The sequence below is a fragment of the Ornithorhynchus anatinus genome, chromosome 3 (assembly GCF_004115215.2).
Source record: "Ornithorhynchus anatinus isolate Pmale09 chromosome 3, mOrnAna1.pri.v4, whole genome shotgun sequence".
In the NCBI taxonomy this organism is placed as follows: Eukaryota; Metazoa; Chordata; class Mammalia; order Monotremata; family Ornithorhynchidae; genus Ornithorhynchus; species Ornithorhynchus anatinus.
The window spans coordinates 21,879,951-21,907,720 of NC_041730.1; the positions used below are offsets into that span (position 1 = coordinate 21,879,951).

The following is a 27,770-nucleotide window of genomic DNA, read 5'->3' on the forward strand; positions in this document are numbered from 1 at the left end:
AAAGCACTGTTCTAAGCGCTGGGGGGGGGATACAAGGTGATCAGATTGGCCCTGTGGGGCTCACAGTTTTAATCCCCATTTTCCAGATGAGGGAACGGAGGCACAGAGAAGTAGAGTGGCTTGCCCAAAGTCACCCAGCTGGCGAGCGGCAGAGTCGGGATTCGAACCCATGACGTCTGACTCCCAAGCCCGGGCTCTTTCCACGGAGCCACGCTGCTCCTCATATCGCTGTGCGGTCCTTTCGCAGCGCTCAGCGCAGTGCTCTGCACACAGTAAGTGCTCCGTCACTACGACGGAATGGCTTTCTATTGCTCTATGGTCTTTTCCAAGCGTTCAGCGCAGTGCTCTGCACACAGTGAGAAGCTCCGTCAATACGACGGAATGAATGATTTGTCCTTTCTATCGCTGTGTGGTCCTTTCGCAGCGCTCGGCGCACAGTAAGCGCTCAGTACGACGGAATGAAGGATTGTGCATCGCTCAGCGCAGTGCTCCGCACGCTGGAAGCGCTCGATAAATGGAAGTGAAGGAAGGAATGACTGCGTGGGCGACGGCGGCCTGCACTTGCCCAGCGCTTAGCGCAGTGCTGGGCCCCTGGAGGCTCCGAGGCCTCGGCGCCTGCGCGGTGCAGAGAGGGAGGGGTGGGGGGGGTGGGGCGGCGCCGCCGGAAGGGACCCCGGCGGCCCTCCGTTCCCCCCGGCCCCCGCGCCCCCAACAACACGGGCCCGCCCCTTCCGGACCCCCACCCCGGAAAACCTCCCCGGACGGAAGGCGGAGCGGCGACCCCGGAGAAGCCCCCGACCCCCGGGCCGCGGCCCCGGAGGGACGGAGGAGGACGAGGAGCGGAACGGCGCGAACGGAGGGGGCCCGGCCGGAGCGGTTAGGGGGACGGACCGGAGCGGCCGGAAGTGAAGGCCGCCGTCGGGGGCGGGACTTCCGGGGCGGCCATGTTGGGTCCTGGCAACGAGGCCCGAAGCCCGCCCAGGCCAAGCTGGCGGAAGCGGGGGGCGGGGCGGAGCCGGGAGGCGGCAGCAGCAGGAGGAGGAAGAAGAAGAAGAAGAAGAAGAGGAGAAGAAGCAGCAGCCGCGGGAGCAGGAGCAACGACCGGCCGCCGCGGCCAAGGTGCAGGAGAAGAAGGGAAGGGCGGGGAGGGACGGGAGAGGCTCCCCTCCCCCTGAATAATAATAATGATGGCTTGTGTTAAGCGCTTACTATGTGCCAAGCGCTGTTCTAAGCGCTGGGGAGGGTACGAGGTCATCAGGTTGACCCCCCTGGGCCTCACGGTCTTGATAATAATGGTAATGATGGCCTGTGTTAAGCGCTTACTATGTGCCAAGCGCTGGGGAGGATACAGGGCGAGCAGGTTGACCCCCCTGGGTCGCACAATCTTCATAATAATGCTAATGATGGCCTGTGTTAAGCGCTTACTACGTGCCAAGCGCTGTTCTAAGCGCTGGAGAGGGTACGAGGTCATCAGGTTGACCCCCCGGGGCTCACGGTCTTGATAATAATGGTAATGATGGCCTGTGTTAAGCGCTTACTATGTGCCAAGCGCTGGGGAGAATACAGGGCGAGCAGGTTGACCCCCCTGGGTCGCACAATCTTCATAATAATGCTAATGATGGCCTGTGTTAAGCGCTTACTACGTGCCAAGCGCTGTTCTAAGCGCTGGGGAGGATACAGGGCGAGCAGGTTGGCCCCCCTGGGTCGCACAGTCTTGATAATAATAATAATGATGGCCTGTGATAAGCGCTTACTATGTGCCAAGCGCTGTTCTAAGCGCTGGGGAGGATACAGGGCGAGCAGGTTGACCCCCCTGGGGCTCACGGTCTTCATAATAATGCTAATGATGGCATGTGTTAAGCGCTTACTATGTGCCAAGCGCTGTTCTAAGCGCTGGGGAGGATACCGAGTAATCAGGTGGGCCCCCGTGGGGCTCACGGGCTTCATAATAATGCTAATGGTGGCGTATGTTAAGTGCTTACTATGTGCAAAGCACTGTTCCAAGCGCTGGGGAGGATACAAGATCATCAGGTTGTCCCCCCCTGGGGCTCACGGTCTTTGTAATAATAATAATAATGATGGCATATGTTAAGCGCTTACTATGTGCAAAGCAGTGTTCTAAGCGCTGGGGAGGATGCAGAGTAGTCAGGTGGTCCCCCCGTGGGGCTCACGATCTTCATCCCCATTTGACAGATGAGGTCACTGAGGCACAGAGAAGTCAAGTGACTTCCCCTCCTCCCCCCGCATTGGGGTGACCCCCGGTGACCCCATGACCTCTCCCCTCCCGTGCGACTTCCTCCCCCGGGACCTTCCACCCCCCGGGCCGGGGCCGGGAGGCGGAAGGTTATGGGTTCTAATCCCACCTCGCGATGACGGGCCGGAGGGAGCCGGCCCGGGGAACCGCCCTTCCGGGCCCTCACAGGCCCACCTGGCCTGGCCGACCGGGCCCGACCTTATTAGTGATAATAATAAGAAAAAGAAGAATTATGGTACTCCTTAAGCACTTTATTATGGGTTTGGGTTTTTTTTTTTGCATTCGTTAAGTGCTTACTATGCGCAAAGGACTGTTCTAAGCGCTGGGTAGATTCAAGGTGATCAGGTTGGCCCACGTGAGGCTCACGGTCTTCATCCCCATTTTCCAAATGAGGGAACCGAGGCCCAGAGAAGTCAAGTGACTTGCCCAAAGTCACCCGGCTGACAAGCGGCTGAGCTGCTTGTTCTATGTTCTGCGGTAGATACAAGGTAATGATTGTTATTATTGTGATGGGGTTTGTCAATAATAATGTTGGTATTTGTTAAGCGCTTACTAGGTGCAGAGCACTGTTCTGAGCGCTGGGGGAGATACGGGGTCATCAAGTTGTCCCACGTGAGGCTCACAGTCTTCACCCCCATTTTACAGATGAGGTCACTGAGGCCCAGAGAAGTGAAGTGACGTGCCCACAGTCCCACAGCTGACAAGTGGTAGAGCCGGGATTCGAACCCATGACCTCTGACTCCCAAGCTCGGGCTCTTTCCACTGCGCCACGCTGCTTCTCTAAGTGTTCGTTAAGCACTTACTCTGCGCCGAGCACTGCTCTGAGCGCCGGGGTGAATACAAGGTAGGCAGGTTGGACACCGTCCCCGCCCCTCCCCGGGTTCAAATCCCCCGTTTTACAGATGGAGGGGATCGAGGCCCAGAAAGGACATACCCAAAGTCACACAGCCGACGTGGAGGAGGCGGAATTAGAACCCATGACCCTCTGACTCCCAGGCCGGTGCCGTAGCCCTAAGCCGCGGCGCCGCTTCTCCAATGGGAGTGCGTAACAACGGATCAAAAGATGGCTGGGGAGGAAGCCCGGCCCCTGACCGTCAGGGCAGCGGGATTGACGCTCCCGGAGCCTGGGAGGTGAGAAGCAGCACCGACCGGTGACTGGGGCCCGGTTGTGGGAGCCAGAAGGTCGTGGGTTCTAAACCCAGCTCTGCCCCTTGTCTGCTGTGTGACCTTGGATGAGTCACTTCACTTCGCCGGGCCTCCGTTATCGGTAAAATGGGGATTGAGACTGTGAGCCCTACGTGGGACGGGGACTGTGTCCAGCCCGATTTGCTTGTATCCACTCCAGCGCTTAGTACAGTGCCCGGCACATAGGAAGCACTTAAATACCAGAATTACTATTACGTTTGCTCCAGGAGCAAGCGAGAGAGAGAGAGGGTGGAGACATCTGGCCCCCTTGGCTTCCTGGGTGGAGACTGACGCTCGAAAAACCACACTAGGCCACCGCAGACTCCAAAAGAACTGATACTCAATCCGGCCCTAACGCGAGGCCTTTTCTAAACCGGTAACTCCGGGCCACTTTTGAACGTTTTTGTGTGACGTAAGGTGTTGCCGTGTAAAACTCGACGGGGATCGTCAGTCATTCGGATTGTTGGGAAGGAGACTTGATTTTACTCGGATTAACGGCGCACGGAGGTTCCGTGACAAATACGAAGCCGGAGCGAACCCGCGGGAGCCGGGGACCCCATCAGTCAGGCCCCAGCTAAGGGGTATTGCGGTTTTATCCCCATTTTAGAGGGGGGCGGAGTGAGCTGAAACGATCACCGCGGAGTCGAGTGGACGTCTCCGGAGCTGCGGTGTTCTGGCCTCGGGCACCCTGGGTCTGTCCTCCGTCTCTTTCCTTCCCTCCCTCCTGTGGAATGAGAAGGGATCCCGAGGGTAGGGAGGGGACGGCAGCTGCGCCACGGAGCGTCTGCGTGCGGGGGAGAGAGAGAAGCGGAGACAGATAAGGCGAGAAAACCGGAGGAAGGAAGGAGGGCAGAGCGTGTCCGGGAAAGGAGCCGGGTTCTAATCCCGGCTCCACCACTTGCCCGCTGGGTGACCTTGGCCGACTCACTTCACTTCCCCCGTGCCTCAGTTACCCCCTCCCCGCGGGCCCCTCGCGGGACAGGGACCGTGTCCGGCTCATAGGGCGGGGACGGCGTCCGGCTTGATTCGTCGGTATCTAGTACAGCGCCTCGAACGTGGTAAGCGCTCGACGACGGCCGTTGTTGTTCTAGGAGGACAGGGTGAGAGTGGCCGGCGTAATTGGTTCTGGCCGGCGAGAGGGGATCATCGGATCGTGGGGAGGTCGTCCGGGAAGGAAGTTGACCGTTTCGAGAATCGGAGCCGTAACGAAGAGGTGGAGCTCCAGCCTGGGCCTTTTTTTGGTTTCGGAGGGTCCCCCTCCCCCGGCTCCTCCCCCCAGAGCCGCTCTCGGTTCTTTCTCCTCAACCCCTCTTCTTGCCTGCCGGCCTCCTGGCCCCGGACGGCGGGACCCCTCGAAAGCCAGGGGCGGGCCTTGGGAGGCCGAGCGAGGGAAGGCAGGGGAAGAGAGAACCCCGGAGAAAAGTGCGTCGGGCCCGGCCTTCCGGAGACCAGCTTAGTTAGCAGCTCCCTCAGCCTCCTGGGTCGCGGCCACAGGAACGGAGGCCCGGGGCCTTGAAACAGGAGGGCAGCCTCTCAGGAGAGGCCGGTGGCCCCTGGGACTGGGAGGGCGCAGGGTTTCGGGAACGATGACGCCGGGGAGAGGAAGCGGAGGGGGGCGGCGCCCGTTCTCTGGACAGATTCCCCAGCTCCCTGGGGGAGATAAAGCTAAGAAGTCGTGTTTCTGGTCGGAGGCGGGATAGGGGGCGGCGGAGCGTTTCCCCGATAGGGAGCTTGGGCTCCGAACTTCCCCGGAAACGGGACCGGAGCCGGGCAGGGCTTTAGATGGTGCCTCGGGAGGGGGGGTTGCCGTGGCAACGGAGCGGGCGTCGCTAGGCGCGGAGGCGATTCGCCATCCGAAGTTCTCCTTGGCGGTGGCGGCTGCGTGGCTGTCGCATTAGCTCATGGCCCAGAGGAGTCGCGGGGTCCGGACCCCGGTCGGCCGGTCCCCCCCCCAACCCCGCCTCCCGCCCGGCCCCTCCGGGGGTGTTGCCGAGCTCCTTTCCTGCCCTGCCGATCCTCTGACCATATATGTCCCTCTCGGGCTCCAGGAATGCGCGCCCGGGCTCCCCGCGGCGTCTGGGGCGGGGCGGGCCCTCGGAGGGCCGAGGGGCCGTTCCGGGACCCCCCCCGCCCCCGACACCTTCCCTCCCCGCCGGCCACGTCCCGGGCGGGGAGATGGAGAGGAAGGGGGAGAGTTGCAGGGGCCCACAGTAGGAGAGGCCGAGCGAGGAGCCCGAGGCTCCGGCCCACCTGGCCCCTCCCTGGGGTCCAGGCCCGCCCGGAGACCCGGCCCCGAGCCAGCGGAGCAGAGCGGAGCGACTTCCCGGTTCTGGTCTTCGGCTCCCCCGGCTCTCGGGGCGGGCCTGTCTTGCCGCCGCGGGGCCGCTCTCCACCGCCCCTCTCCCACGTTTCGGCCCTTCTGACCCCTCCGTTACCCTTTCCTTCCCGTCTTATCCCAGCCTGGCCTCGTTTTCCAAGGTGACGAGACGGTCCGCCGTCTTCCGCCGTCCCGGCCTCTCTCCGCGGGGCTGCGGCTCCTCTCCCCGGAGTCGCTGCCGGGATCGCTTTTCTACAGGACCGTTCGGTCCACGTCTCCCCGGTCCTCAGGGACCCCGAGCGGCGTCCCGTCCACCTCCACGTCAAACAGAAACCCCTCACCGTCGGCTTTGAAGCACTCGCTCGGCCCGTCCCCCCTTGCCTCGTCTCACTGATCTCCTGCGTCCCAACCCGCACGCTTCTTACTCGCTCTGCCTAAACCTCCTTTACCTCACCACCAGCCCCCTTTCCCGTATCCTCCGTCCCCCCGCCTTATGTGCCAGACCGCTACGCTCCTCGTTAAGGTCACCTCTCCTCCAGGAGGCCTTTCCCGATTCAGCCCTCTTTTCCCGGACTCCCCCTCCTTCTGCGTCGTCCGCGCGCCTGGCTCTGGAAGGGGGGCGGCTCGGAGCCCGGCCCGGCCCTGCCCGCCGCCGGCTGGAGGGTCGGCGGGACTCGTGGCGTTGGGTGCCGCCCTCGTCCCCGGCTGCCTCCTTGGCAAGATCTCCGATCGGTGGGAGGCCCCAGGGACCTCCCTCTGAGGAACGGGGGGCCCAAGGTGGACGGCTTCATTGACCGGGACCCTCCCCGCCTCTCCTCCCCATCACCAGTTTATCGGGCGGGCGCCGTCGCGGGCGACTGTGTGAATCAGGCCGCCGCGGGGCCATGGATCCGCTGTCGGACCTACAGGACGAGCTGACGTTTGAAGATCCCAGTCAGGCCCTGAACCAGCTGAAGCTGGCCTCCATCGACGAGAAGGACTGGCCCTCGGACGAGCTGCCCGACTTCTCCAAGTCAGGTGGGCGCCGTCGGGCTGGGAGAGCGGGGCTACGGCTTCGAGCGGGGACGGCGGTCCGGGACCCAAGAGGGATCCGGGGTGGGGTCGGGGGGGGGGTCGTCTACCATTTGGGGCTGCCGACGCTGTCCCGGGGAGCCCCCGAGAGAGCTGAGGAGGGTGGGGGTTCACCGACGGTGATGGGCCGGCCGGTGGGCCGGGCAGTGATGCTGCTGCTGCGTTTGTCCGTTTCCCAGATGACTCGAAGAGCAGCTCCCCGGACCCTGTCACTCACCTGAAATGGGACGACCCCTATTACGACATTGCCCGGCACCAGATCGTGGAAGTGGCAGGTGAATGACCCGTCGGGCCCGGCCGCTCCTCAGCCAGCCCGCGACCCCGAGGGAGCCAGCCGCTTGGGCAGAGTGTGAGGGGGCGGGGCGAGGAGAGGGGGGTGGTCTTCCTTCCTCACTCTGGGGATCCCTAAAAGGCCCGCTGCCCTATTGTGAGCGCTTGACGGACCACCCACTCCTTCTAGCCACATCCAAGCCTCTCCCGGATACGGCATCCCTCCCAAATCCCGACTTGTGTTTTGGTTGCTTTTTAAAAAACAGCGGTATTTGTTAAGTACTTACCGTGTGCCAAGCACTGTACTAAGCGCCGGGGGAGACACCAGCTTAGGTTAGACACAAATCCATATTCCACATGGGGCTCACAGGCTTAATCCCCATTTTCCAGATGAGGTCACTGAGGCTCAGAGAAGTCAAGCGACTTGCCCCAACTCACCCAGCAGACGAGTGGCCGAGCTGGGGTTGGAACCTCGGTCCTCCTGACTCCCAGGCCCGTGCTCTTTCCGTTAGGCCACGCTGCTTCTCACCGTTCCCCCTTCCCGATGCTGCCGGGTATGTGGTTTGGTTTGCGTCTGTCCCCTCGCCAGCTTCCCTGCACCGGTTCCTCCTGGGGAACGCCCCTGGGGCCGCACGGACGTCCGGGCAACGGGCCCCGCTCGGCCCGGGGGCCTCCGGGAGGGCTCCCGCGTCAGGCTTTCCCTGGGGAAACCCTGGCCCCGTTCCTTAAGGGGCTCACGGTCACAAGACGCAGATTTAGCTCTTTTCAGCAATTCCCAGCTGCATCCTAAAGGCCTTGGGAAAAATCTCAAAACGATAGAGGATGTCGGGGAAGCGAGTTTAGGAGGGGCAGGCGGGTCCACGGTCCGTTCCAGAAACTCACCGGGGACCTGCCCGGGCGTGAGGGTGACACCGAGGGAGTGGGGTATGGCAGCATCGTGGAAATCGAGGGACCCCCGAGAGGAGCGGGGCGGGACTCCATTTCCAGCGGCCCAGAGCGGGAGGACGTGTCCTAGCCGGGGACAGGAGTCACCCGTATCTACCCCAGCGCTTAGAACGGTGCTCCGCACAGAGTAAGCGCTTAACGACTACCGGGGGAAGTGGGCCTGGCAGGGGCCGGGATTGCAGATGGGATCGGCGATTTGGTGTGGGTCCCCGGAGTGCCGAGGTCAGCGGGGCCGTGGAGGCCGCGGGTAGGCGGCATCCGGAGCTTCCCCTAGCCGGGCCTCAGTCCGGGGCGGAACGAGAAAGGTGCTCCTTCTCCTCAAGGTTCTTCTGAAATTCTGAAGGATCCTGAAATCTTCTCTGTGTCCATTTTGGAGAATGACTTCTGTCCAGGCCGGCTGCTGCGGTGGAGGGAGAAATAGAGAAGCGGTGTGGCCTAGTGAATAGGGCACGGGCCCGGGAGTCAGAAGGACCCGGGTTCGAATCCCAGCGTCGCTACTTGTCTACACGTGACCTTGGGCAATCACTTCACTTCCCCGTGCCTCAGTTCCCTCATCTGTAAAATGGGGCTTAAGTCTGTGGGTCGGGGACTGCGTCCAACCCGATCAGCCTGTAACTGGTCCAGCGCTGAGGACGGTGCTTGACGCATAATGAGTGCTGAATAAATACCATCATCATCATTAATATTATTAGTAGTAGTACTGAATAGGATAGAGATTGTCAGAGATCCCGTCTTGACGTCGGCCTGGCTCCGTGTGGCCCGACCGATGGGGAGAGGCGCGGCCAGGGTGGAGACTCGGGGTTCCCGGGTGACCCCGAGGTGGGCCGGGAGACTCAGAAATGGAACTGCCACTTGTTTCTGTTCCTCCCGCTGTGGTGAGCCTGAGGGGGCCTCGTCAGGAAGGCGTGCTTCCCGGCCCTCTGGGCTGCATGGTCTTTTGCTGCTTTAGCGAGTTCGGGCCACCACCTCGGGGTGCCGCTGATCGGGAGGGGCCGGCGGGATCGCGGCCCTGCCGTGGGGAGCGGCGGTGGCTTTTTGGACGGCTCTGGGCAAGCCGGACCCCTCTGCTCCAGAGCGGGGCACCGGTGGAGCCGCGACTCAGCTGGTTTGGCTTGTATCTAGCCCAGCGCTTAGAACGGTGCCTGGCCCACAGTAAGCGCTTGACGGACACCTTTAAAAAATTTAAAAAACCCCTCAGAAGAGTGGCCGTGCGGGAAGTGAATCCCAGAGGCACAGTGAATACACTCCCTCTTCGCTCCCGACACCGACCAGCCACAGGCAGTAGGCAGAAGTGAGGGATCCGAACGAGACTTTGGGGGAATTTGTAAGGCGGCAGCCCTCCTCAGAAACCCGGAGGCCGACAGCGGGAATGCCCTGGCTGGATCCCGTTTCGGGGGACACACCCCAGAGGAGGCCCTAGTCCCGGGCCCCGGCGGGTGACTGGAGGCTCCGGGCCCCCCGGGAGGAGGACTTCCAGACCCCCAGGCCGGGATCCTGGACCTTGGGCCCTATGGAGAGAATGGCAGCAGGGTCCGCCTCTCTGGCCGAGGCAGTGGTGCCCACGAAGTGGACCGGGGCACCTGGGGATGGGTCGGTGAGGATCCTTCCCCGCCCACCCCGTGCCTGACCCCCCTCCCATCCCTCCCTAGTCCCAATGATCAGGGGTCTTGGGGTGACGAGTCTGCCCCTCCGGCACCCCCCTGAAGGGCTCTCTCCCTCCTGTCTCGGAAGGAGGTTCGGATTGGCATCTGGAGAATGCAAAGACCTCAGCCTGGTGTGTTCCCTTCTGGGTCTCCGCAGACAGTCCCCGTCCTCCGCAGAGCCGCTTCCTCGGCTCCGCTGGGTCTCCCGGGGCCTTGACTCGTCCCGACGGGGGGAGGCGGGGGACATCCTCTTGCCCTTTAATTAGCTGGGGGATCCGAGGGGCCAGTCCGTCAACAGTGTGTGCCCCCCGTTCTCCCAAAATGTGTGTCAGGGAGTACAGTCATTCATTCGGTCGTATTTATTGAGCGCTTACTGTGTGCAGATCCCTGTACTAAGAGCTTGGAAAGTACAGTTCGGCAGCAGATACAGACAATCCCTGCCCAGCAACGGGCTTACAGTTAGGGTTACGTTCTCGTGACGACACGCCAGTGTCTGGATGGGACGTAATGTGCCGTAGAAACAGATGTGTGCGCACGTGTGCGCGACCTCGGGGAAGGACAGCGTCTCCTAACGTGAGTGGTACCTTACCGCGAGGTTCACCGGGAGCATAACCCTCAAATCGAAGGATGACTGATTGGATGCATTGAGGGAATTCAGTGCAGAGCACCGATCTAGGGACCGGGAGGAATTGCAGAAGGAACGACGAGACGTGAGCTTGCCCCCGAGGGCTTTTTGGTTAGGTGGGAGGACCGGGGGAACTCACGGAGAGGTACAGAGCCCCCCTGAAGTATCACCACGTAGAGGGCCAAGGAGACTAAGTGCGCAAATGCAGTGGAGGAAGAGAATGAATCTTCTGTAGAGACATGGAGGAGAAAGGGAGGAATCGCCCTGGTGTTGGTTCAGAGAGTTTGACAGACACAGGCACCTCTTGCTTTGCATTCCCTTAAAATATATTATTTCTTAATGGCTTCATCCATAACCAAGTTTCACCCGTTTGTCCAGTCCTTCATCGCACTGTCCCCTGAAACAACGGTCAGAGTAAGCCTCGACCTATCAACTTTTCAAGACGAATGTACACACTCGTGCGTGTGTGTGTGCCCGCAGAGCTCCCTCAACGCCCTTCCTTGCCACTCCTTGGCTTCTTCCCTTCCTGGGCTGGCTGTGCCAACTCAACGGAGAGCCTCAGTGGGGCTCTGCAGCCACCGGGTCTCTGCCAACTGATGAAACCTGAGGAATCTCAAGGTCAGAGTGGTCTCGCAGGGGCAGCGGGCTCTGCCCACGGGGAATCCATCAATCGCTGGAACTTATTGAGCACTTGCTGTATCCGGAGCACGGTACTAAGCTCTTGGGAGCGTCGGCAGACACGTCCCCCACCCAGGGCGAGCTCACAGTCTAGAGGTGGAGGAAGAGGAAGGACCTGGAGGTCACCCAGTCAGAGAGGAGGTCGAGAGGGCCGCTGGCCCGAGGGTGGGGAAGGCCCCACTGGATCCTGGCCTCGATGCGAAGGGCAGGGAAGACAAGGGCTGGAAAGACAGATGGAGAGCGGGCATAAGGCTCAAGTTCAGAGTCACAAAGGGCACGGACGGGATGAACCCAGAACTGTAATCCATCGATGGAATTTATTGAGCGCTTACTGTGTGCAGAGTACTAAGTGCTTGGGCGAGTACAATTCAACGAAGTTGGTAGACACATTCCCTGCCTAGAGGAGAAGATCTCAGGCCACCGGGTTCAGGACGTTCCCAAGGGGTGAGGTCGGCTCAAGCCGTCGCCCAACGTGGAGGCCACTGGCACTCGTTCTTCATTCATTATTCAATCGTATTTATTGAGCGCTTACTGTGTGCAGAGCACTCTACTAAGTTCTTTCAGGAAACCGGGCAGAAGAAAGGTTCTGCAGGTCCAAGACGGGTTTGGATCGCTTCCGCGAGAAGGTCCGCAGTGGGTGATTGGGGGGAAGAGTTAGGGATGTGAGCCGGAAAGGTCGGCTGTTAGCTCAAAAGGAATTTAAATGATTCATGGACTTTCAGCCCCGGGTGGGCTGTTGGAGACAGATGTTGGGGACGTAAGGTGGTCCACCCACCCCTGCCTCGGAAGGTGGCCGTGGGCACGGGCAACCATCCCGCCGTCCCTTCGAGCTTTCTCGAGAGCTCCAGGTGGAGGCAGACCGTGAGCCGGGGGAGCCGGGTGGATGTTTGGACTGACTCAGGAGAGCACTTCTTACCATCCTCCATTAGAGAACCGTCCCACCGGCTGTCTGTGCAGCCCGTCGGTTTCTCGGCGAATCTCCGTCTCGACCGGAGGCAGGGTGCAGGCTGTGGCCCCGGCACCGTCCCCTACTCGCCTCTCTGCCGGCTGGCGCCAGTTCCGGGTCCCGCTTGGGGGATCTGGATTCCTGTCCCCCACCCACAGTGCTGCTAGAGCCTCTCTCACACCCAACCTTCACTCTCCTCCCCGAGTCTTCCCCGTGTCCTCCTCGCCTTTCACCGGCCCGTTTCTGTTCTTCTCGATCCCTCTGTCCTTGTCTGTGTGTCTCCCTGTGCTTCTGACCGTGTGTCTCTCTCTGGGTCTCCGTGTGCCTCTCCCCAGGGGACGACAAGTATGGACGGAAGATCATTGTGTTCAGCGCCTGTCGAATGCCTCCCAACCACCAGTTGGATCACGTCAAACTCTTGGGGTGAGTGGGGCCTTGCAGTGGTGGGGTGGGGAGAGAGAAAGGGGGATGCGTAATCCGCCCGGGGCAAAACCTGGGCTGGCTCTTCTCTAGACTGTTGCACGGGTGCCCTCGACTCACCTGAGCGGGTTCCCAGGCTGCCCCCCCACCCCCAAGGGAGAAGCCAGTGCACTGGGGGAGGTGTCTTCCGACGTGCCCCGGTCATCTTAGGAGGTTTCTGCGGAATCATCTGGGACTCAGACAAGAGACGTCCCTCGTCGGGTGTTATTGATGTGGCCGACTCTCAGTCCACATCTGCCTGGTGTGTGATTGTCTCCTCAGGCTCTCCCCGAAGCACTCAGACATCCTCGCTGATGTGATTACTGTTCCCCTCCTCTTTACCGTGGCAAGGCACGGCAGGAGCGGGGATTCTTCTTCTCATTGTAGCAGTGAGGAAACAGAGCCCCCAGAAAAGGGAAGTGCTCAGTTTGGGGCATCTCAGAAAGTCAGAGTGAACCAAAAAACAGACGCCTCCGCCCTCCACACTTTCCATTCACCCGCTCCACCGTCTGGGCCCCGCAGCACCCGGCACCCCAGGATATGTGGGGGGGGGGGGAGGGGGGGGTGCGGAGGACTCCTCCCCCGCTCCGGAGCCGGAAGTCGAGCGGGGCCGGTGTGGCCCGAGGCCGCAGAGTGAGGTAGGGGTGGACTAGACTGGGGAGCCCAGGGTAGAGCTAGTTGGACGAGGCCCTGCCTCTTTTCGATTTTCTCAGGGTCACTTGACACACGAGCGACGTGATTATAAGCCGACTGGCTGCCCTAGATAGATGCTAGGAGCCTAAGGCATTGAAAGGAAGGGACGTGATAGTGTCTCCGGTTTGACGAGGGCCCTGAAGCCCCAATGGCTTTGGTTGAGCGGGGCCGTTCCTCTCCCGACTCTCTCGGCCCTGGGACGGGCTCCGTGCTTCTGGAGGCTCAGCCCCTCCCTCCAGTCTGAGCTCCAAGGCCTGGGCCGGGCGTGGTCTGATCTCGCCTGGCTTGGCAAGCTCATCCCGTCTGGCAGCCGACAGGGCTCCGTGCTTTCTCCTCCCCCCCCCTCTTTCTGGCCCTTTCCTTGGGGGGCTCCTCCTGGCCGGGAGGTTTAGAAGGCATTCCCGCCGCCCTCTGGACTAGCTAGCGAACATCCCGGGACTGCTCAGCATTCCAGAAGGTGAGGTAAGAAAGAGGGGAGTCAGCTGGGACTGAGTCAGCTATCGTGACCGACCCGACCGACTCCTCACTGGCGCTGAGCCCCGGAGCGAACGAGCCGCCATTTCCCTGACTTGAGGAGGTTAGCCAGGCTCACAGAGGTGTCCCTGGGCCTCTGCACTCTGGACAACCGAGAGAAGCTGTGGGGAACATCCCCGGTCAGTGCCGTCCCCACATTCTCCCTGCCTTGGCACGGTTAGGGTGCCAGGGAGCTGAGCTGTCTCCGGCAGCCTGGCTGTGGCGTCCTCCCCTGACCGTGGCACCTTTTCCCACCTGGGAGCCTGGCCGGTGCCCCCTCAGTAGAAAAATCACTCCCACTTGACTTTGCTCTTCGCTGATCACCACCCCTTTTTTTTTTTTTTAAATGGTATCTGTTAAGCACTTACAATGTGCCGACGACTATATTGAACACCGTGCAAGATAATCGTGTTGGACACAGTTCCTATCCCACAAAGGTTCACAGCCTTAATCCCTGTTTTACAGCTGAGGGAACTGAGGCACAGAGAAGTTAAATGACTTGCCCAGGGTCACTTAGCAAACAAGTAGCGGAACTGGGTCCAGAAGCACTTGTCTGCTGTGTGTGACCTTGGGCAGGTCACTTCAGTCCCCCCGTCAAATGGGGATTAAGACCCTGAGTCCCCTGTGGGACCGGGTCTGCGTCCAACCTGATTTGCTTGTATCGATCCTAGCGCTTAGTACAGTGCCTGGCACGCGGTAAGCCCTGAGCGAATCCCACCGTTATTATTATTACTGTCCCGTATCCGTCCGATCGGAGTTTGGCCACAGGCTTGGGTGAGCTCAGCCAGCCGGAGACCGTGTCCTGCGGCTGCCGGGTCCTGCCGGGGCAGGGGGAGCTGGGGCAGGCAGGCCTGAGCTCTGGGACGGGGGCCTTTCCCCAGGTACCTGAAGCACACCCTGGACCAGTACGTGGAAAGCGACTACACCCTCCTCTACCTGCACCACGGCCTGACCAGCGAGAACAAGCCCTCGCTCAGCTGGCTCCGTGATGCCTACCGGGAGTTTGACCGCAAGTGAGCCTGGGTGGGGCGGGGGCTCGGCGGGGGGGGGGGACGCCTCCCCGGTGGGGGATTCTGAGACGGAGGCTCCCTGGGGGTCGGGCAGGGGGCGGCTCGAGTCGCCTCCTCGGTGGGCGCGAGCTCCCCCTGCCCCGTCTCTGCCGAGGCCTCGTGTGGGGCCGGGGGGTTGGGAGGGGTAATTACCGGCGGCTCCGCCTCTTTCCTTTCACCCTCCGGGGGACCGCTGTGACCTTAGACTCAGCCCTCTCTCCCCCTTCTCTCTTCTCCCCAGATACAAGAAGAATATCAAGGCCCTGTACATCGTGCACCCCACCATGTTCATCAAAACTCTGCTCATCCTCTTCAAGCCCCTCATTAGGTGAGCCCGAGGTAGCACCCTCCCTCGGCTCCCCTGACCCCGAGTAGGTCCGGGGCCCCGAGAAGGCTCCGACGTTTCGGGACTCGACCCCGAGTTTGGAGCCGAAAATGGGACCTTGGGAGAGACCTGGGAAGTGGAAAACTCCTGCTGCCTCTGCCTCCTCTCCCGTCCCTTTTCTCTTTCCTTGCTCTCCTCCCTCTCTCCCTCCTTCCTTCCCTGTCTTTCCCCCTTTCTCTCCATTCCGTTTGACCTCTCCTCTTTCCTCCTTGGCCTCTCTCCCTCCTTTACTTTTTCCTCCGTAGCTCGCCTCTCTCCTGAACTCCCTCTCCCTGTTCTCCTCTCCCCTCCTCCCGGCTTCTCTTCTCCCTCTCTCTTTGATTCTCCTCCCCGCTGAGCCGCATTCGTTTCCTCTGCAGCTTCAAGTTTGGGCAGAAGATCTTCTACGTGAACTATCTGAGCGAACTGAGCGAGCACGTGAAGCTGGAGCAACTGGGCATCCCTCGTCAAGTGCTCAAGTGAGCCCGAGGAGGAGGCGGGGAGGGGGAGGAGGGCGGGGGGCTGGAGGTACTGCGTCCTCCCTGTGATCCTGACCTACCCTGGTTCCACTCCTTCCCTAGGTACGATGACTTCCTCAAATCGACACAGAAGGTCCCGTCGACAGCCCCCAAGCCCACCCCTCCGCGGCCCCCCTTGCCCAACCAGCAGTTCGGCATGTCGCTGCAGCAGTAAGTCTGTCGGTCCGGGGTGAGGGAAGGCCCCTGGAAGGGGCCGCCGGCCACCGCTCGCCCCTCACCCGCCGCTCCTCTCCCCGCAGCCTCCAGGAGAAGAGCGCTGATCCCGAGCACATCCCGGTGGTCCTCAGAGAGACCATTGCCTATCTGAGGGCACACGGTGAGTGGTGGGCGGGCCTGCCCGCCGGGGAGGGCCTCGGGGGGATCCAGCCGTCTCTTAGGAGGTCTTGGCCGGAGACGGGCTCTCGGCCCTCGGGATCGGCATCTCCTTTCCGCGTTCTCAGCCAAAGGGGCTCCAGACCCCCGATGCCAAGGCCACCCTCCGCGGTCCTCCGAGGGCCCACGTGAAAATTGGCCCATTAGAGTCCTAGGGGTATAGTGAGGCTGAGACTGGGCCCCCGGGATATTGGAGCGTGGCAAAGTTCATCTTTAGGTGTGCCTGGGTCCGTGTCGCGGTGCTCCTGAACCAGAAGTTTGGGAGTAGGGGGTTCCGTTGGTGCGGCTTCCCACTGTTGAGAGCCCCCTCCCTGCTCCCCTGCCTGCTCTCGTCCCCAGCTCTCGCCACCGAGGGGATTTTCCGGAGGTCGGCGAACATCCAGGTGGTGCGCGAGGTGCAGCAGAAATACAACATGGGTAGGTGCCGTCCCCCTCCTTCTCCCCCCCGCAGGACCCCTCCCTCTTCCCTCCTGGGCCGCAGGTGTGCCGAGCAGAGGCGGCCAGTCACCGGGGAGTCCTGTGGCCCAGCAGAGAATTGTAAGAGGCCTCCAGCTCGCGGGCACTGTGGGTGAGGGCAACGGGGACAGGCCTTCCTCTGGTCAGCCAGGATCCTGACCTCTCGGCTGGAAGAAGCACGATTTCCAGCCCGGTAGGTGGATCCAGGCTCGAGTCCTCCCATTGGCCCAGCCCGCTTTCCTTCGGGTTCCGGGGCCAGGGGTCTGGGCTCATCTGCCTAGTTAGGTGAGAGCTAAGGTTAGGGCTAGGCTAGGGTCGGGGTTAGATAACTCTTAGAGTAAGGGCTAGGCTAAGGTTAGAGCTAGGGTAAGGGCTGGGTTAGGTAACGACTAGAATAAGGGCAAGGGTTTAAGTTTAGGTTACAGCTAGAGTAAGGGCCAGGCTGAGGGTTCGAGGAGTTTACAACTAGGGTCAGGGCTAGGTTAAAGTTTGGGAGAGGGAACTGGACACGCCTAGGCACAGGCAGAGGCTCTGCCCTTAGGAGCTTCTCAATGAAAGTTCCGCGGAAGAAATGGCCACCGCCTAGCCCGGGCTCGCTCCCACACCCATCCCCGAGGAGGGGCCCTTCCCGGGCCGATGTACTCACATGCAGGGTGCGCTTTTTAAAAGCTCAAAGTTATCGGGACGTTACTGGGTAAAATCATCAGCCACCCAAACACGCTGTCGCTAAATTCGTTGAATAGTATTTATTGAGCGCTCACTGTGTGCAGAGCACTGTACTGAGTGCTTGGAATGTACAATCTGGCAACAGATAGAGACAACCCCTGCCCATTGACGGGCTCACAGTCTAATCGAATGGAGTAAAATGAGATTAGGGCAAAGAACTCTCCGTATTGATTTCTTCCAGGTGTAACGTGTCTGCCCCGGGCTTCTCTGGGGACTCTGGCGCTGGCCAAAGTTTAGGGGAATGGAAAAGGCAAGAAACGGGCAGTCAGAGAGAAGCAGGAAGAGTGAGACGGGGACTGAGCACGGACGATGACAGAGCGAGCGAGCGAGTGTGCCACGCACATTCTCCCCCATTCCATCTCTGTACACGCTCTCCTCTGGGTCATTCCTCCGGGCAGCAGTGAAAGCAGCGGCAGGAAAGACATAATCGAGCCTGCCCATCCCCCTCCTCCACCCGCAGCCTGGTGCTTTTCTTCTGCCGCGGCCCGGGGGAGGTGCCACAGCCGCTCTTCTCCGGGTTTCTCGGGCGGGGCCGTGGCCGGCGGGGGATGGCGGCAGCCCCCTTGGCCCCAGACAGGAGCGCGGGGCCAGGCCGCCGGTGGCGGAGAGGACGAGATGGCCTCTGCCCGCCCCATTCTCCTCCTTTCCCCTTTCCCGCAGAGGCCGGACCGTCTGCGAGCCGCCAACAGCCTCGCGGCGGGCCGCGGGCCGTCCGGGGGCCGCGAGCTGGACCTGCCTGGCCTCGGGGGAGGGGGACGATCGGGGGAGTCGGGAAGGTCGCGGGACGAGAGTCACGGCCCCAGTGATTGACGTGGCGGGGGGGGGGGCGGTCTCCTCTCTGGGCCCAGCCTGAGCAGGTTGGTGAGGAGAGGGCTCCAGCAGGTTGCCGGAGGGTGAAAGGTAGCGACCGCCCCCCCCCCCCCCCCCCGGGAAGAGGTCAGCCTGACCGGCCCGCTCGTAGACCCTCCCCCGCCCACCGATAAAGCCGGCGTCTGTGTTGTTTGCGTCCCGGGAGGCGCCTCGGGGGTCGGGGGGATTCCCCGTCCCCCAAGGTTAGCGTGGATGTGCGAGCGCGAGGTGGTCGGCGGAGGCGGCCCGGCCACCTGTCCCCCGTCCCAAAGCGAAGGGGGAACCTGAGGTCCTCCCTCTGCTTCCGTACCGTGGCCACAGCTCTCCTCCCCCGTCTCCCTTCTTCCTCTTCGATCCCCTCTCCCTAGGGCTGGCGGTGGACTTCGAACAGTACGAGGCCATGCACCTGGCCGCCGTCATCCTCAAGGCCTTCCTGCGGGAACTGCCCGAACCCCTGCTCACGTTCAACTTCTACCCCTTTGTCGCGGGCTTCCTCAGTGAGTACCCCCCTCCGAATCCTCCTCGCCCCGGCCCCCGCCACCCCCGCTCGGCTCCGGCCCCGTCGGGGGCTCCCTTCTGAGCCGAGCCTGGGGGCCGCCACCTAGGGAGATACGGAGCCGTCCTCCATCTGAGGCCACTTGCTCTCCTCCTCCTCCCCCTCCTCCGCCCCAGCTTCCTCTCCCCTCGGCGGGGAGCTCCACCAAGGGGCAACCTGAGAAGAGACACGCGGGTCCCTCTTGCCCCCGTGAAGGGCGCGACCCCCAAAGCAAGCCATTCTGAGCGCCTCCTCCCCGACCCATCCCCGGAACCCTCGTGTGCCGTAGACATAGAGGAGAGCCAGCGAGTGGAGGTGACCCGCCAGGCCCTGCAGACGCTGCCCAAGGAGAACTACCGGGTGCTGCACTTTCTCGTTGTCTTTCTGGCCCAGGTGAGCGGCCCCTCTTCCCGCTACCTCTGCCTTAGTCCCCGTGGTTGGCGCCACTGACCTGCCCAGACGAAGAAGTGGGGGAGAAAACCCTAAGGAGGTTCGAACCCGGGGTCTTCCAAGCATCCGCGACCCCTCGGGCCGCGGCTCGCAACGCTGCCTTTTAGGCTGCGGCTCTCGGTCCGTCGGTCTGTTCGTCCATTCGGTCGTATTTACTCGGAGCACTGTACTGAGCGCTTGGGAGACTGCGGCCCAACGATAAAGGGGCACGTTCCCGGCCCGCGACGAGCTGACGTTCATCCGGGGGGCGTCCGGCCTGCGGCCGGGCGCGGGGAAGGGACGGCGTCTCTGGAGAGCGCGGCTGTCTTGCCGCGGCCCCTCGGGGCCCTCGGCGGTTCAGTGTCCTTCCTTGCCCCTTCCCTAGGTGTCCTCCCACAGCGACCAGAACAAGATGACCAACACTAACCTGGCGATAGTCTTCGGCCCCAACCTGCTGTGGGCCAAGGACGTGGCGCTGACCCTCCAGGCCATCAACCCCATCAACAGCTTTACCAAGTTCCTGCTGGATCACCAGGAGGAGCTGTTCCCCGCGAGGGAGGGACCCTGAGCGGTCGCCTCTCCTTCCCCTTCCCCTCGTGCCTCTGGGCTCGCCCGCCCCCGCCCTCTGCCCGTCCCGACCCGCCGACCCTGCTCCCCGCTCTCCGGGGGCCCGGCCCGGTGCTCTCGGCGGCCGCCAAGGTGGGTAGCTCAGCGGAAGGGAGGTGCTTGGGGAGCCCGGGGAAGGAGCGTCTCCTCCCGCCCGTCCGCGGCGACCCGCTCGGCCGAGGCCTGGGGCTCCACGGCTGGTCCCTCGGGGGCCGTTCCTCGTGCTGACGTTCCTTCTCTCACCGGCTGTGATTACATAGCACCCCTGCTCCTGAGCAGGGGCCTCCCCAGTACCTCTCCGGGGGCCGGGGACCCGGTCTCGGAAGCGGGAGGGATGGCGCCTGGTGGAAGAGTTGCCCCGAAAACCGACCCTCTTCTTCCTCCTGGCCAGGGATCCCTTCCCCGTCCCGCCCCCGCTTCCGTCCCCCGCCATTTCCTTGGTAACTGTGGATGACGCCACTGCCGCCCGACGGGCCCGAGGCCGCGGGTCGGTTGTGTCATCCCCTCCTGCTAGGGAAATGATGATCTCCGGGGATTGGTTCCCGTGTGGGTGGGACGGGGCAGGGGCTTTGCAACGGAGGCTGTTCTCCCTGGAAGTTCCACCCCATTCTTCCCGTCCGAGAAGCCCCCGATCGGCAGGTGGGGAACGTCTGGACGGCTCTGTCCTCCCCACCCCCACGGTCCGGTCGGTCCCGCTCGGGTCCGCCTCGCTCCGGGGGCGGCTCGTGAGGCGAGTTCACCTGTGGGACCAGCGGAGGGTTTAAGCCTTCTCGATCCTCGGGCGGAGGGGCAGCCCGGCATTCCCTCCCCGAGGCAGGTGGTCCAAGGGATCCCGCTGGGGCCGTCTGTCTCTCCTCTCTCTCTGTCCTGTCTCTCTGTCTCTCACCTGTGCTCCCAGCCTCTGCGGCCACGGGTCGTCTTTATCCTTCCCCGGTTTTCTCCTCCCGCCCTCCTCCATCCTCTTCGGGACCGCGGTCCGGGCAGTGAATAGTTATTCGAGCCTCCCGGTTTTTGGCCTCTCCTCCCCTGCTCAGGATCCCCCTGCCCGAGGGGAGTGAGGAGGGATGCGGATGTGTGTGAGGCGTGAGGAGGGGCCCGAGTTCCAGGCGGGACCTGGGTGGAGCCTCCGTGACTCTGGTGGGTCGGATCTGCCCGCGGGGTGGTCCGGGAGGAGATCCCTTCTTGCCAAACCTGCCCTTGGGCCCTAGGAGGCCCGAGAGCCTCCCCTGAGCGGGGGCCTCCCTTCCCGCCGGGAGGCTCCCACGGCCACCGCTCTGCTCTCCGGCTGGTCTCCGTGGCCCCCGTGGGGAGTGCGGACGTTGCGGAGGGGCCCCCGTTCTCCCTCGTCCCCCGACTGCCTTTCGCGGAATTCCTCCCTCCTCGGTCCCCCTTCCGGTTCCATCCCCTCCGGGACACTGACGGGAAATCGCCCGCCCCACGCCACCCGTCACCCTGCCCGAGACAGGGCGGGAGTTGCCGGGCGCCGTGGCCTTGCACCCCTTTCTCTCGTCGTGGCCTTCTCTGACCCCCCGTGGAGTGGTTTCCGTGACCTCCGCACCCCTGCTCGGCTCTGCCGCCTCGGGGGATGGATCCGGGGCGGGCCTGGACCCCACCTATCTCTCCGGGGGGGACGCGGGCCCCCGCGTTCCGAGTCGTGGGCTTTCCGGGAGCCGCTGCCCGTCGGCCTCTAGCCGCGCCACCGGACCCTTTTTCCGTCTCTCCCCGTTTGTATACCGATTATTGCTTACGGCCCCTGTTTGTGGGGAAGCTTTTTGGATTTGGTCTCCTCCCACCCTTCCCTTGCCGTCTCTCCAGGGCGCGGGTGGCCGGGCGGGCCATCCCGAGGACGCCTCCGAGGCCCCAGCGTTGGGGGCTGCCTCCCTCCTTCCCTCCTCCCTCCCTCCTTCCCTCCCTCCCTCCTTCCTGCTGGCCCGCACCGCTGAGGGTCTTGTACTGTGAAAAAAGTTCACACTCATGTTTATCGACTCGTACTCGGCACCGGTTGTGTATCTCACCATTGGCACTTTTTGTATCTCAATAAAAACGGAAGTGGGAAAACCCCACGGGGGCTGGACTTCCGAGGGTCCGGTGGGATGGGGGTCTTGCGAGGGGATTCCGAGCGTGAGACCTCTGAGCTTCGGAGGGGCCGGGGAGGCAGCGTGGGTGGGGAGAGAGAAGGCCGAGCCGGGTCCGCCGGGCCCGCTGCTTCTTCCTCTCCTTTTGTCCGCTTGAAATGAGCCGTGACCCCACCTCCCTCCCTTCCCGCCCGGGCTTTCACCCCCCTGAGCCGGAAGGTGATCGGAGCGTTGTCTGTCCCCTCTCCTCCTGGGCAAAGCCCAGCCCCGTCCAGGCGGGGAAAGGGCAAAGAGGCCGCCTTCTCTTTTTAGCAGCAGCCAGCCGCGGTCCCGGGGGCGTCGAGGACGGGGCCAGCGTGGCGACCGGGGCCCGAATCGTCTGGGAAGCGGCCTCGCCGCCCGCCCGGCCCGTCAGTCCGCTTTTGGGAGCGGAGGTCCGGCACGGCCCTTCACCCTCACAGAACCGGGCCGGGGAGGAAGGGATCGCTCTGGCCCTCCTCCTCTCGGTCTCCTCGCTTCCCTTCCCAGACTCACCGGGTGCCGCGTGAAGTGCCGCGTGACTCGCCGGCTCTCAAGCCGCCCTGGGCCGGGAGGCCGCGGGAACACGGTTTTGCAATATTTGCCTTGGCGGCCTCTGTTCCGCTCCGGCCGTTTGCCGTTCGACATCAATTATAACCGGGAGGTAACGGCCGCCTCGGCTTGCTCGCTCCCCTCGGGCGGAGGGGGGACGGAACGGGCCGGTCGCCGGCGCCAAAGCCGGGGCGTTGCTCGGCCGGTCGCCTTCAACGCGGCCCCGTAGGGCGGGGGGGAGCCCGGGGGGCCCGAAGAGCACGAGGGCTCTTGCCTCAGCTCTTCCTCCGGGGCCCCGACTGGTCTCGGGGGTCCTTGCTGGGACGAGGAGAGAGATCCGCTGCTCGCACCTGGGCTCCGGGCCCAGAGGCGCCACTTGAATCTCACCCCAGATCCTTCCCTTCTGCGTCGGATCTGCTTATTCGGGGTTTCTTTGCGGGAGAGGGAGAGCAGGAGGGAAAGGGAGAAGAGGAGGGGTTAGCTAGCCCATTTCTCGGCTTCGTGGGACAGCCGACTGCTTTGCTTTGGGATCGGTCGGGCGTCGACTTCCCTGTTGTAACTATTGTGTAACGGCGTCTCCGGTCAGACCGGTCCGTTCCACTCGGGAATAGAAAACCTGTTCAACAGGTATTGAGCACCGGCCCCTTAGCTGAGCTCTTGGCCCTGGAGTCCTACCTACCTCCCTCTTTATTTTCCCCACCCCGATCTCAACAGGACAAGAAGGATGGTGCCATTTTAGCGCCAGGCTCCTTCAGGCTCTGTTAAGGGAGGGCTCTCCCTCTTCCCCCCTCTTCCTCTCTTCTCCTCTTCCCCCCTTCCTTTTCCCCTCTTCCCCCTCTCTCTCTCTCTCTCTGACCAGGTTGGACCTTGGTTTCAAGAGGAAGCATCTGACTCCATTTGGCAGCTATAAAATGGGGATTAAGACTGTGAGTCCCACGTGGGACCCGGATCGCGTATCCACCCCTGCGCTTAGGTGATCGGCACATAGTAAGCGCTTAACGAATGCCATAAAAAAGCGTGAACAGAGAAACATACGAGGTTCCCGGGCCACCGATGGCATCGTAGGGCCCCGCTGAGAGCAGCGGTGCGTAAATTCAGAGCCTGGCGGTCCCGGCTCGCCCCACGGAGAGGACGCGACTCCTATTGTCCCTGGGCAGCGGCCGCGGTCACTCCTCGCTTCCCTCCACTGACGGCCCACCCGAAAGAAAGGGTCCCTCAGCTGACTTGGCTTGCCGATTCGATTCCTGGAAACCTCCACGCGGGATGCGTGAACAGAGTCCGTTTCCTCTGGTGGTGCCGGGGAGAGGGAGGAGGCTGAGTCGGGTCCCGGGCTGGGGCCGGCGCTTTAGGGGTCGGTCTTGGGGCCCGCGAAGGAAGAGGGCCCCGGCATCCTCTCCGAATCGGTCCCGGGCGTCACGCCGGCCGGCTCGGAGTCGGCACTGCCGCCGGGGAGCGAGGGACGGTGCCGGCGGAGAGCGCTTTTCCCCCTTCGGATCGTCTCTTTTAGTGAGAATTAGGGCGGCAGAGCGACTCCCCTTCTTTTCTGGAACTGGGCCGCTCCGCCTCCGTCTCCCCGTTCGCCAGCTTACTTGGCCTCGGCGGCGATCTACGTACCAGCTGGGGGGAACGGCGTGCCGGTGGACAGTGCACGGGCCGGGGAGTCAGAGGGTCGTGGGTTCTGATCCCGGCTCCGCCACGTCTGCCGTGTGATCTTGGACGAGGCACGTCTCGTCCCTGGGCCTCAGTTATTGTATCTGTAAAACGGGGATTGAGACGGTCAGCCCTGCGTGGGACAGGGACCGTGTCCGACCCGATTTGCTTGTGTCCACCCCAGTCTTTAGTACAGTGCCTGCGCATAGTAATAGGAGAAGCCGCGTGGCTCAGTGGAAGGAGCCGGGGCTTGGGAGCCAGAGGTCATGGGTTTGAATCCCGTCAGCTGTGTGACTGTGGGCAAGTCACTTAACTTCTCTGTGCCTCAGTGACCTCATCTGGAAAATGGGGATCAACTGTGAGCCTCACGGGGACAACCTGATTACCCTGTATCTACTCCAGCGCTTAGAACAGTGCTCTGCACATAGTAAGCGCTCAACAAATACCAACATTATTATTATTAAACACTTGACAAATACCATCTTCATTGCCAGTAATAAGCACTGTACTCCTGATATTTTTATTACTATCACCAGTAATAATAATAATGGTACTCGTTAAGCGCTTACTACATGTCAAGCACTGTTCTAAGCGCCAACCCATCATCGACCCGACCCTCTGGCCTCCCCCAGCTCCACCCGCCGTTCCCCGGGAAGGGCAGAGAGAGGGATCTTCTCTTCATCCTCCGGCCACTCCTCCCTACAAAATCTGTTGCTCGGGGATCGTTTTAACGTTTGGCTGTGGCAGGAACCGCGGCTCGGCGACCCAGTTCCGGGATACGTGAGAGCGAGCGAAAGGGAATGTGCGTGGAGGGGAGCAGGCAGAGAGGAAGTTAGTGCGTAGAGAAAAATTTTATTGGAAATCCTTTGAGGATACAGTTTATAATACAGCTCAGAACGTTTTCAAAATGCAGGAGAGGGGCTGGGCTTTCGCCGTGGCCTCCACAGCACCGACAGTCCTGGTTTCTGGTCCCGGCCAAATCTCTCCCTTCCTCGGGGACTGAAGGGGGACCGCTCTCCCTCTCCGGCCCTTGCGGCCGGCCCGGGGGCTCGGCCCCTGACGAGGGTGATGGGCCGGAGCTCAGCCAGGACCGAACGAGTTCCAGCTTCGGATCTTGCGCCCCGAGCCGAGAGGAGGCCCCGGCGCACGGGGAAGCACACGAGACCCGCCGCGGGCGGCGTTCCGCCGGAGAAGGTGGGCCGCTCGCGGTCTGTGGATACCACAGCCTTTCAGGGTGGAGACAGAGGGGAGGGATGGGGGGGGGGGTTGTCGGTAGCCGGGAAGAAATTGGACCAGGAGAACGCAGCCACACCCACCGTCCCACTCCTCCCCTTCTCCAGGGTCCAGACGCGTTAGCGAACCTTGACCGGCAGACTCTGGGAGGTCACGGTAATTACGGGGCAGGGGAGGACAGGCGAGGCCTTTCGGTTGGACCGAGACACCCGTGAGGAATCTCAAGTGGACCCCATGAGCTCTCAGAACTAGCTGACCCCCGTCCCCCCTAGGATCAGACTCAGAATTCCCGGGGTGGATGGGAGCCGGCCCAGCCTTCCACCGCGATCCGTGGAAGAGGGCTGGAAAAGGGGGGAAAAGGCCGGCTGATGCTCTCGTTCTTCTCCACCTCAGGCACCGCCTTTGGGAATGGCTGTTCTAGTCCCTGCAGCAGCAGAGGTCGGGCACGGCGATGCAAGTCAGGCAGGCACTAACCGGAGCACGAGGCTCGGCCCCAACGGGGGTTTTCGGGAAGACAGAGCGATACCCGGGGAACAGAACCTAGCAGGGAAGGGCGCCCGCGGGAGCGGTCGCATGCAGCCGACAGGCAGGCGAGGCATCTCCCGTCCTCCGCTAGCTCCGGGGGCCGGGGCCTCAAGCCCGGCTTCGATTTACGGAGGGGAGGCGGAGGAGTGGTATGGGTGCAGGTGGAGGAGGAGGTGGGGGGTGGGGTGATGTAGCCAACGCCCACTGTGTGCAAAGTACTCTACGATTCAGTCTGGAGGGATCAGCTGTGGTGGCTGCCTCGGAACCCGTTTCAGAAGCGGTAGCAAAACCGGGAGGCTTCGACCCACCCCGTGCCAGCCACGCTGTTCTCCGGAGTCGGAGGGAAGAGGAAGGAGGAGGCCGTACTGCCGCTCCAGCCCCGGAGTTTGACGCGGCATGGGTGAAAAGGCCCTTTCCCGGGCAGACAGAGGAGAGGAGTGGACCTTTAGACCCCCAGCCCTAGCGGTGGCGGATGCCCAGGGCCTTCTCGAGGAGGGTCTGCCACACCGTTGACGGGGAGGGAGGGGAGGGAGTGCCCCCTGAGCCTGGTCTAGCCCGCCCTCCCAGCCAACGCCGGCATTCCGGCACTGCCACGCTCTTAGCGTAAAAAGGGCTGGGAAAGGAAACCTGGATACGGTCAGCCCCCTCGTAAATCGGCTGGATCAAGGGGAGGGGACATTCCAGAGATTTTGGAATAATCTGGTCCCCAATTGGCTGAAGTGCAGTCACCGGCTCCATTTAAAGCCAGCAGTCGCTGGGGGGGGGGGCGGGGGGAGGGTGAAATGGCTCCGGGCCAACCCCACCCCTGCATCTGGCCGTAGCCTGGCGAGGTCTTCCTCAATCCCTCCCCAGGAGCCCCCCAACCCCCAACTGCCCGGTCAAGTGAAAATATCCAACGCCAAATATGTCTTTTTAAAATATCTTATCTCTTTTAAAGCAATAAATATTTACTGTTTACTCTTATCTATAACCAGAGCAGCAACGGTTGCACGGGGAGGGGAGAAGACGAGAGAGAGGAAAGAACCTTGATCTAAGATTCCTAGTGACACGACCCTAAAGAAACAGGATTCCTAGTTTCTATTTACAACCGCATTTCAGGAATGCCTCCCCCTCCTGTCACCCCGTCGCCCTCTTGGGTGGTGTGTGGGTGGCCCCATCTCCCCCCGGGGGTGGGTGTCCCCGGATGGCAGCGGGACGGTGGCACTGCGCCCGGGTAGCAGGTGGGTGTGGCTGGCTACCTGTGGCTTGGAAAGGCTCGGTCCTTTCCAAGGGGAGGCGCTTCTTCCTCCGCCCACCCGCCGTCCCCCTCCCGCCCCTACGTCCCCCTCGCTCTCGGCTCCCCCGGGCTCAACCGTGGCGTGCCGACGGAAGGGAGGGGAGGCCGGAGCCACGCCGGCAGCTTGGGAGGGGAGGTGGCACCGGCAGGAGGCGGCCAACTTGGCTCATTTCCACCTTCTCTTCCCTCGCCCGCCGCACTCGGCCGCTAGCGGGATGGGCAACCCCAGAGGTGGCCAGGGAGGGCAGGCCCCGAGCTGTGGGAGGCGGGGCTGGGGACCCTGAGCTTCCCCTACCGCTCGGACTTAGAGGAGGAGAGGCGAGAGGGAGGGCGAGAGGAGAGTCGGGCGTGCCGGGCTCTGCCCGGCGGCCGGGGGGCTGACGGAAGGGCTGCTGCCGCTACGGGGGGATGACTTTACTGTAAGGTCTCCACAAAAGCATCGAACTCTTTGACGTTCTTCTCGTGCACCGCCAGTTTCTCTGGGAGGGAGTCCTGCAAGGGAAGAGGGGAGAGAAGGGCTGCTTAGTCACGCTGGGCTCTACGGAGTCCCGGATCAGAACCTTCCCACACACCCGGGGTCTTTCGAGGAGGCCCGGCCTAGCCCTCAGTTCTGCTATTCCGCTCTAGCTACAGCCCCCGGAGAGAGCTGGGGGGGGGGTCCAACAGAGTGAGGTGGAGGCGACGGCGGGGGCGGAGGACGACGCAAGTGGGACGGGAGCCGCGGGTGGGACAGGAAAGCCTCGGGTTTTCCTTCAAAATGGAAGGCTTTCCGACGGACGTCGGGAGAACCGCTTGCGACGGACCCGTGAGTGGGGCAGAGATAAACGGACGAACAGCGCGCGAGGCAGTGACGGTGTCAGTCGAAGGAAATGTGAAACAATATCCTTCCTGCCTCCTTGAACGGCCCAGACCTTACT

General features: G+C 62.5%; 2 protein-coding genes across 12 annotated transcripts in view; one reads left to right on the forward strand and one right to left on the reverse strand.

Annotated features, from left to right (window-relative positions):
- The first annotated feature begins 1,012 nt into the window (after positions 1-1,012).
- Positions 1,013-21,587, forward strand: ARHGAP1 (Rho GTPase activating protein 1). 2 transcript variants are annotated; one of them, XM_029060410.1, is made up of 13 exons: positions 1,013-1,119; positions 6,586-6,773; positions 7,007-7,102; positions 12,270-12,357; positions 14,481-14,612; positions 14,890-14,976; positions 15,393-15,491; positions 15,594-15,701; positions 15,791-15,867; positions 16,263-16,340; positions 18,323-18,451; positions 18,779-18,882; positions 19,304-21,587. In XM_029060410.1, exons 2-13 carry the CDS (start codon positions 6,641-6,643, stop codon positions 19,484-19,486), a joined length of 1,314 nt encoding a protein of 437 aa, XP_028916243.1. In that variant the 5' UTR covers positions 1,013-1,119; positions 6,586-6,640; the 3' UTR covers positions 19,487-21,587. The 2 variants fall into 2 exon arrangements, with proteins under 2 accessions (XP_028916243.1, XP_028916245.1); XM_029060412.1 differs by lacking the exon at positions 1,013-1,119 and adding an exon at positions 4,398-4,497.
- Positions 21,588-24,651: 3,064 nt separating this feature from the next.
- The window catches only part of ATG13 (autophagy related 13), a 38,868-nt gene continuing 35,749 nt past the window's right edge, over positions 24,652-27,770 (reverse strand). For all 10 annotated transcript variants that reach the window (XM_029060426.1, XM_029060432.1, XM_029060431.1 and 7 more), the window contains one exon: positions 24,652-27,345. In XM_029060426.1, coding sequence (XP_028916259.1) covers positions 27,268-27,345 — 78 coding nt within the window. In that variant the 3' untranslated portion in view covers positions 24,652-27,267. The remainder of the gene's footprint in view (positions 27,346-27,770) is intronic.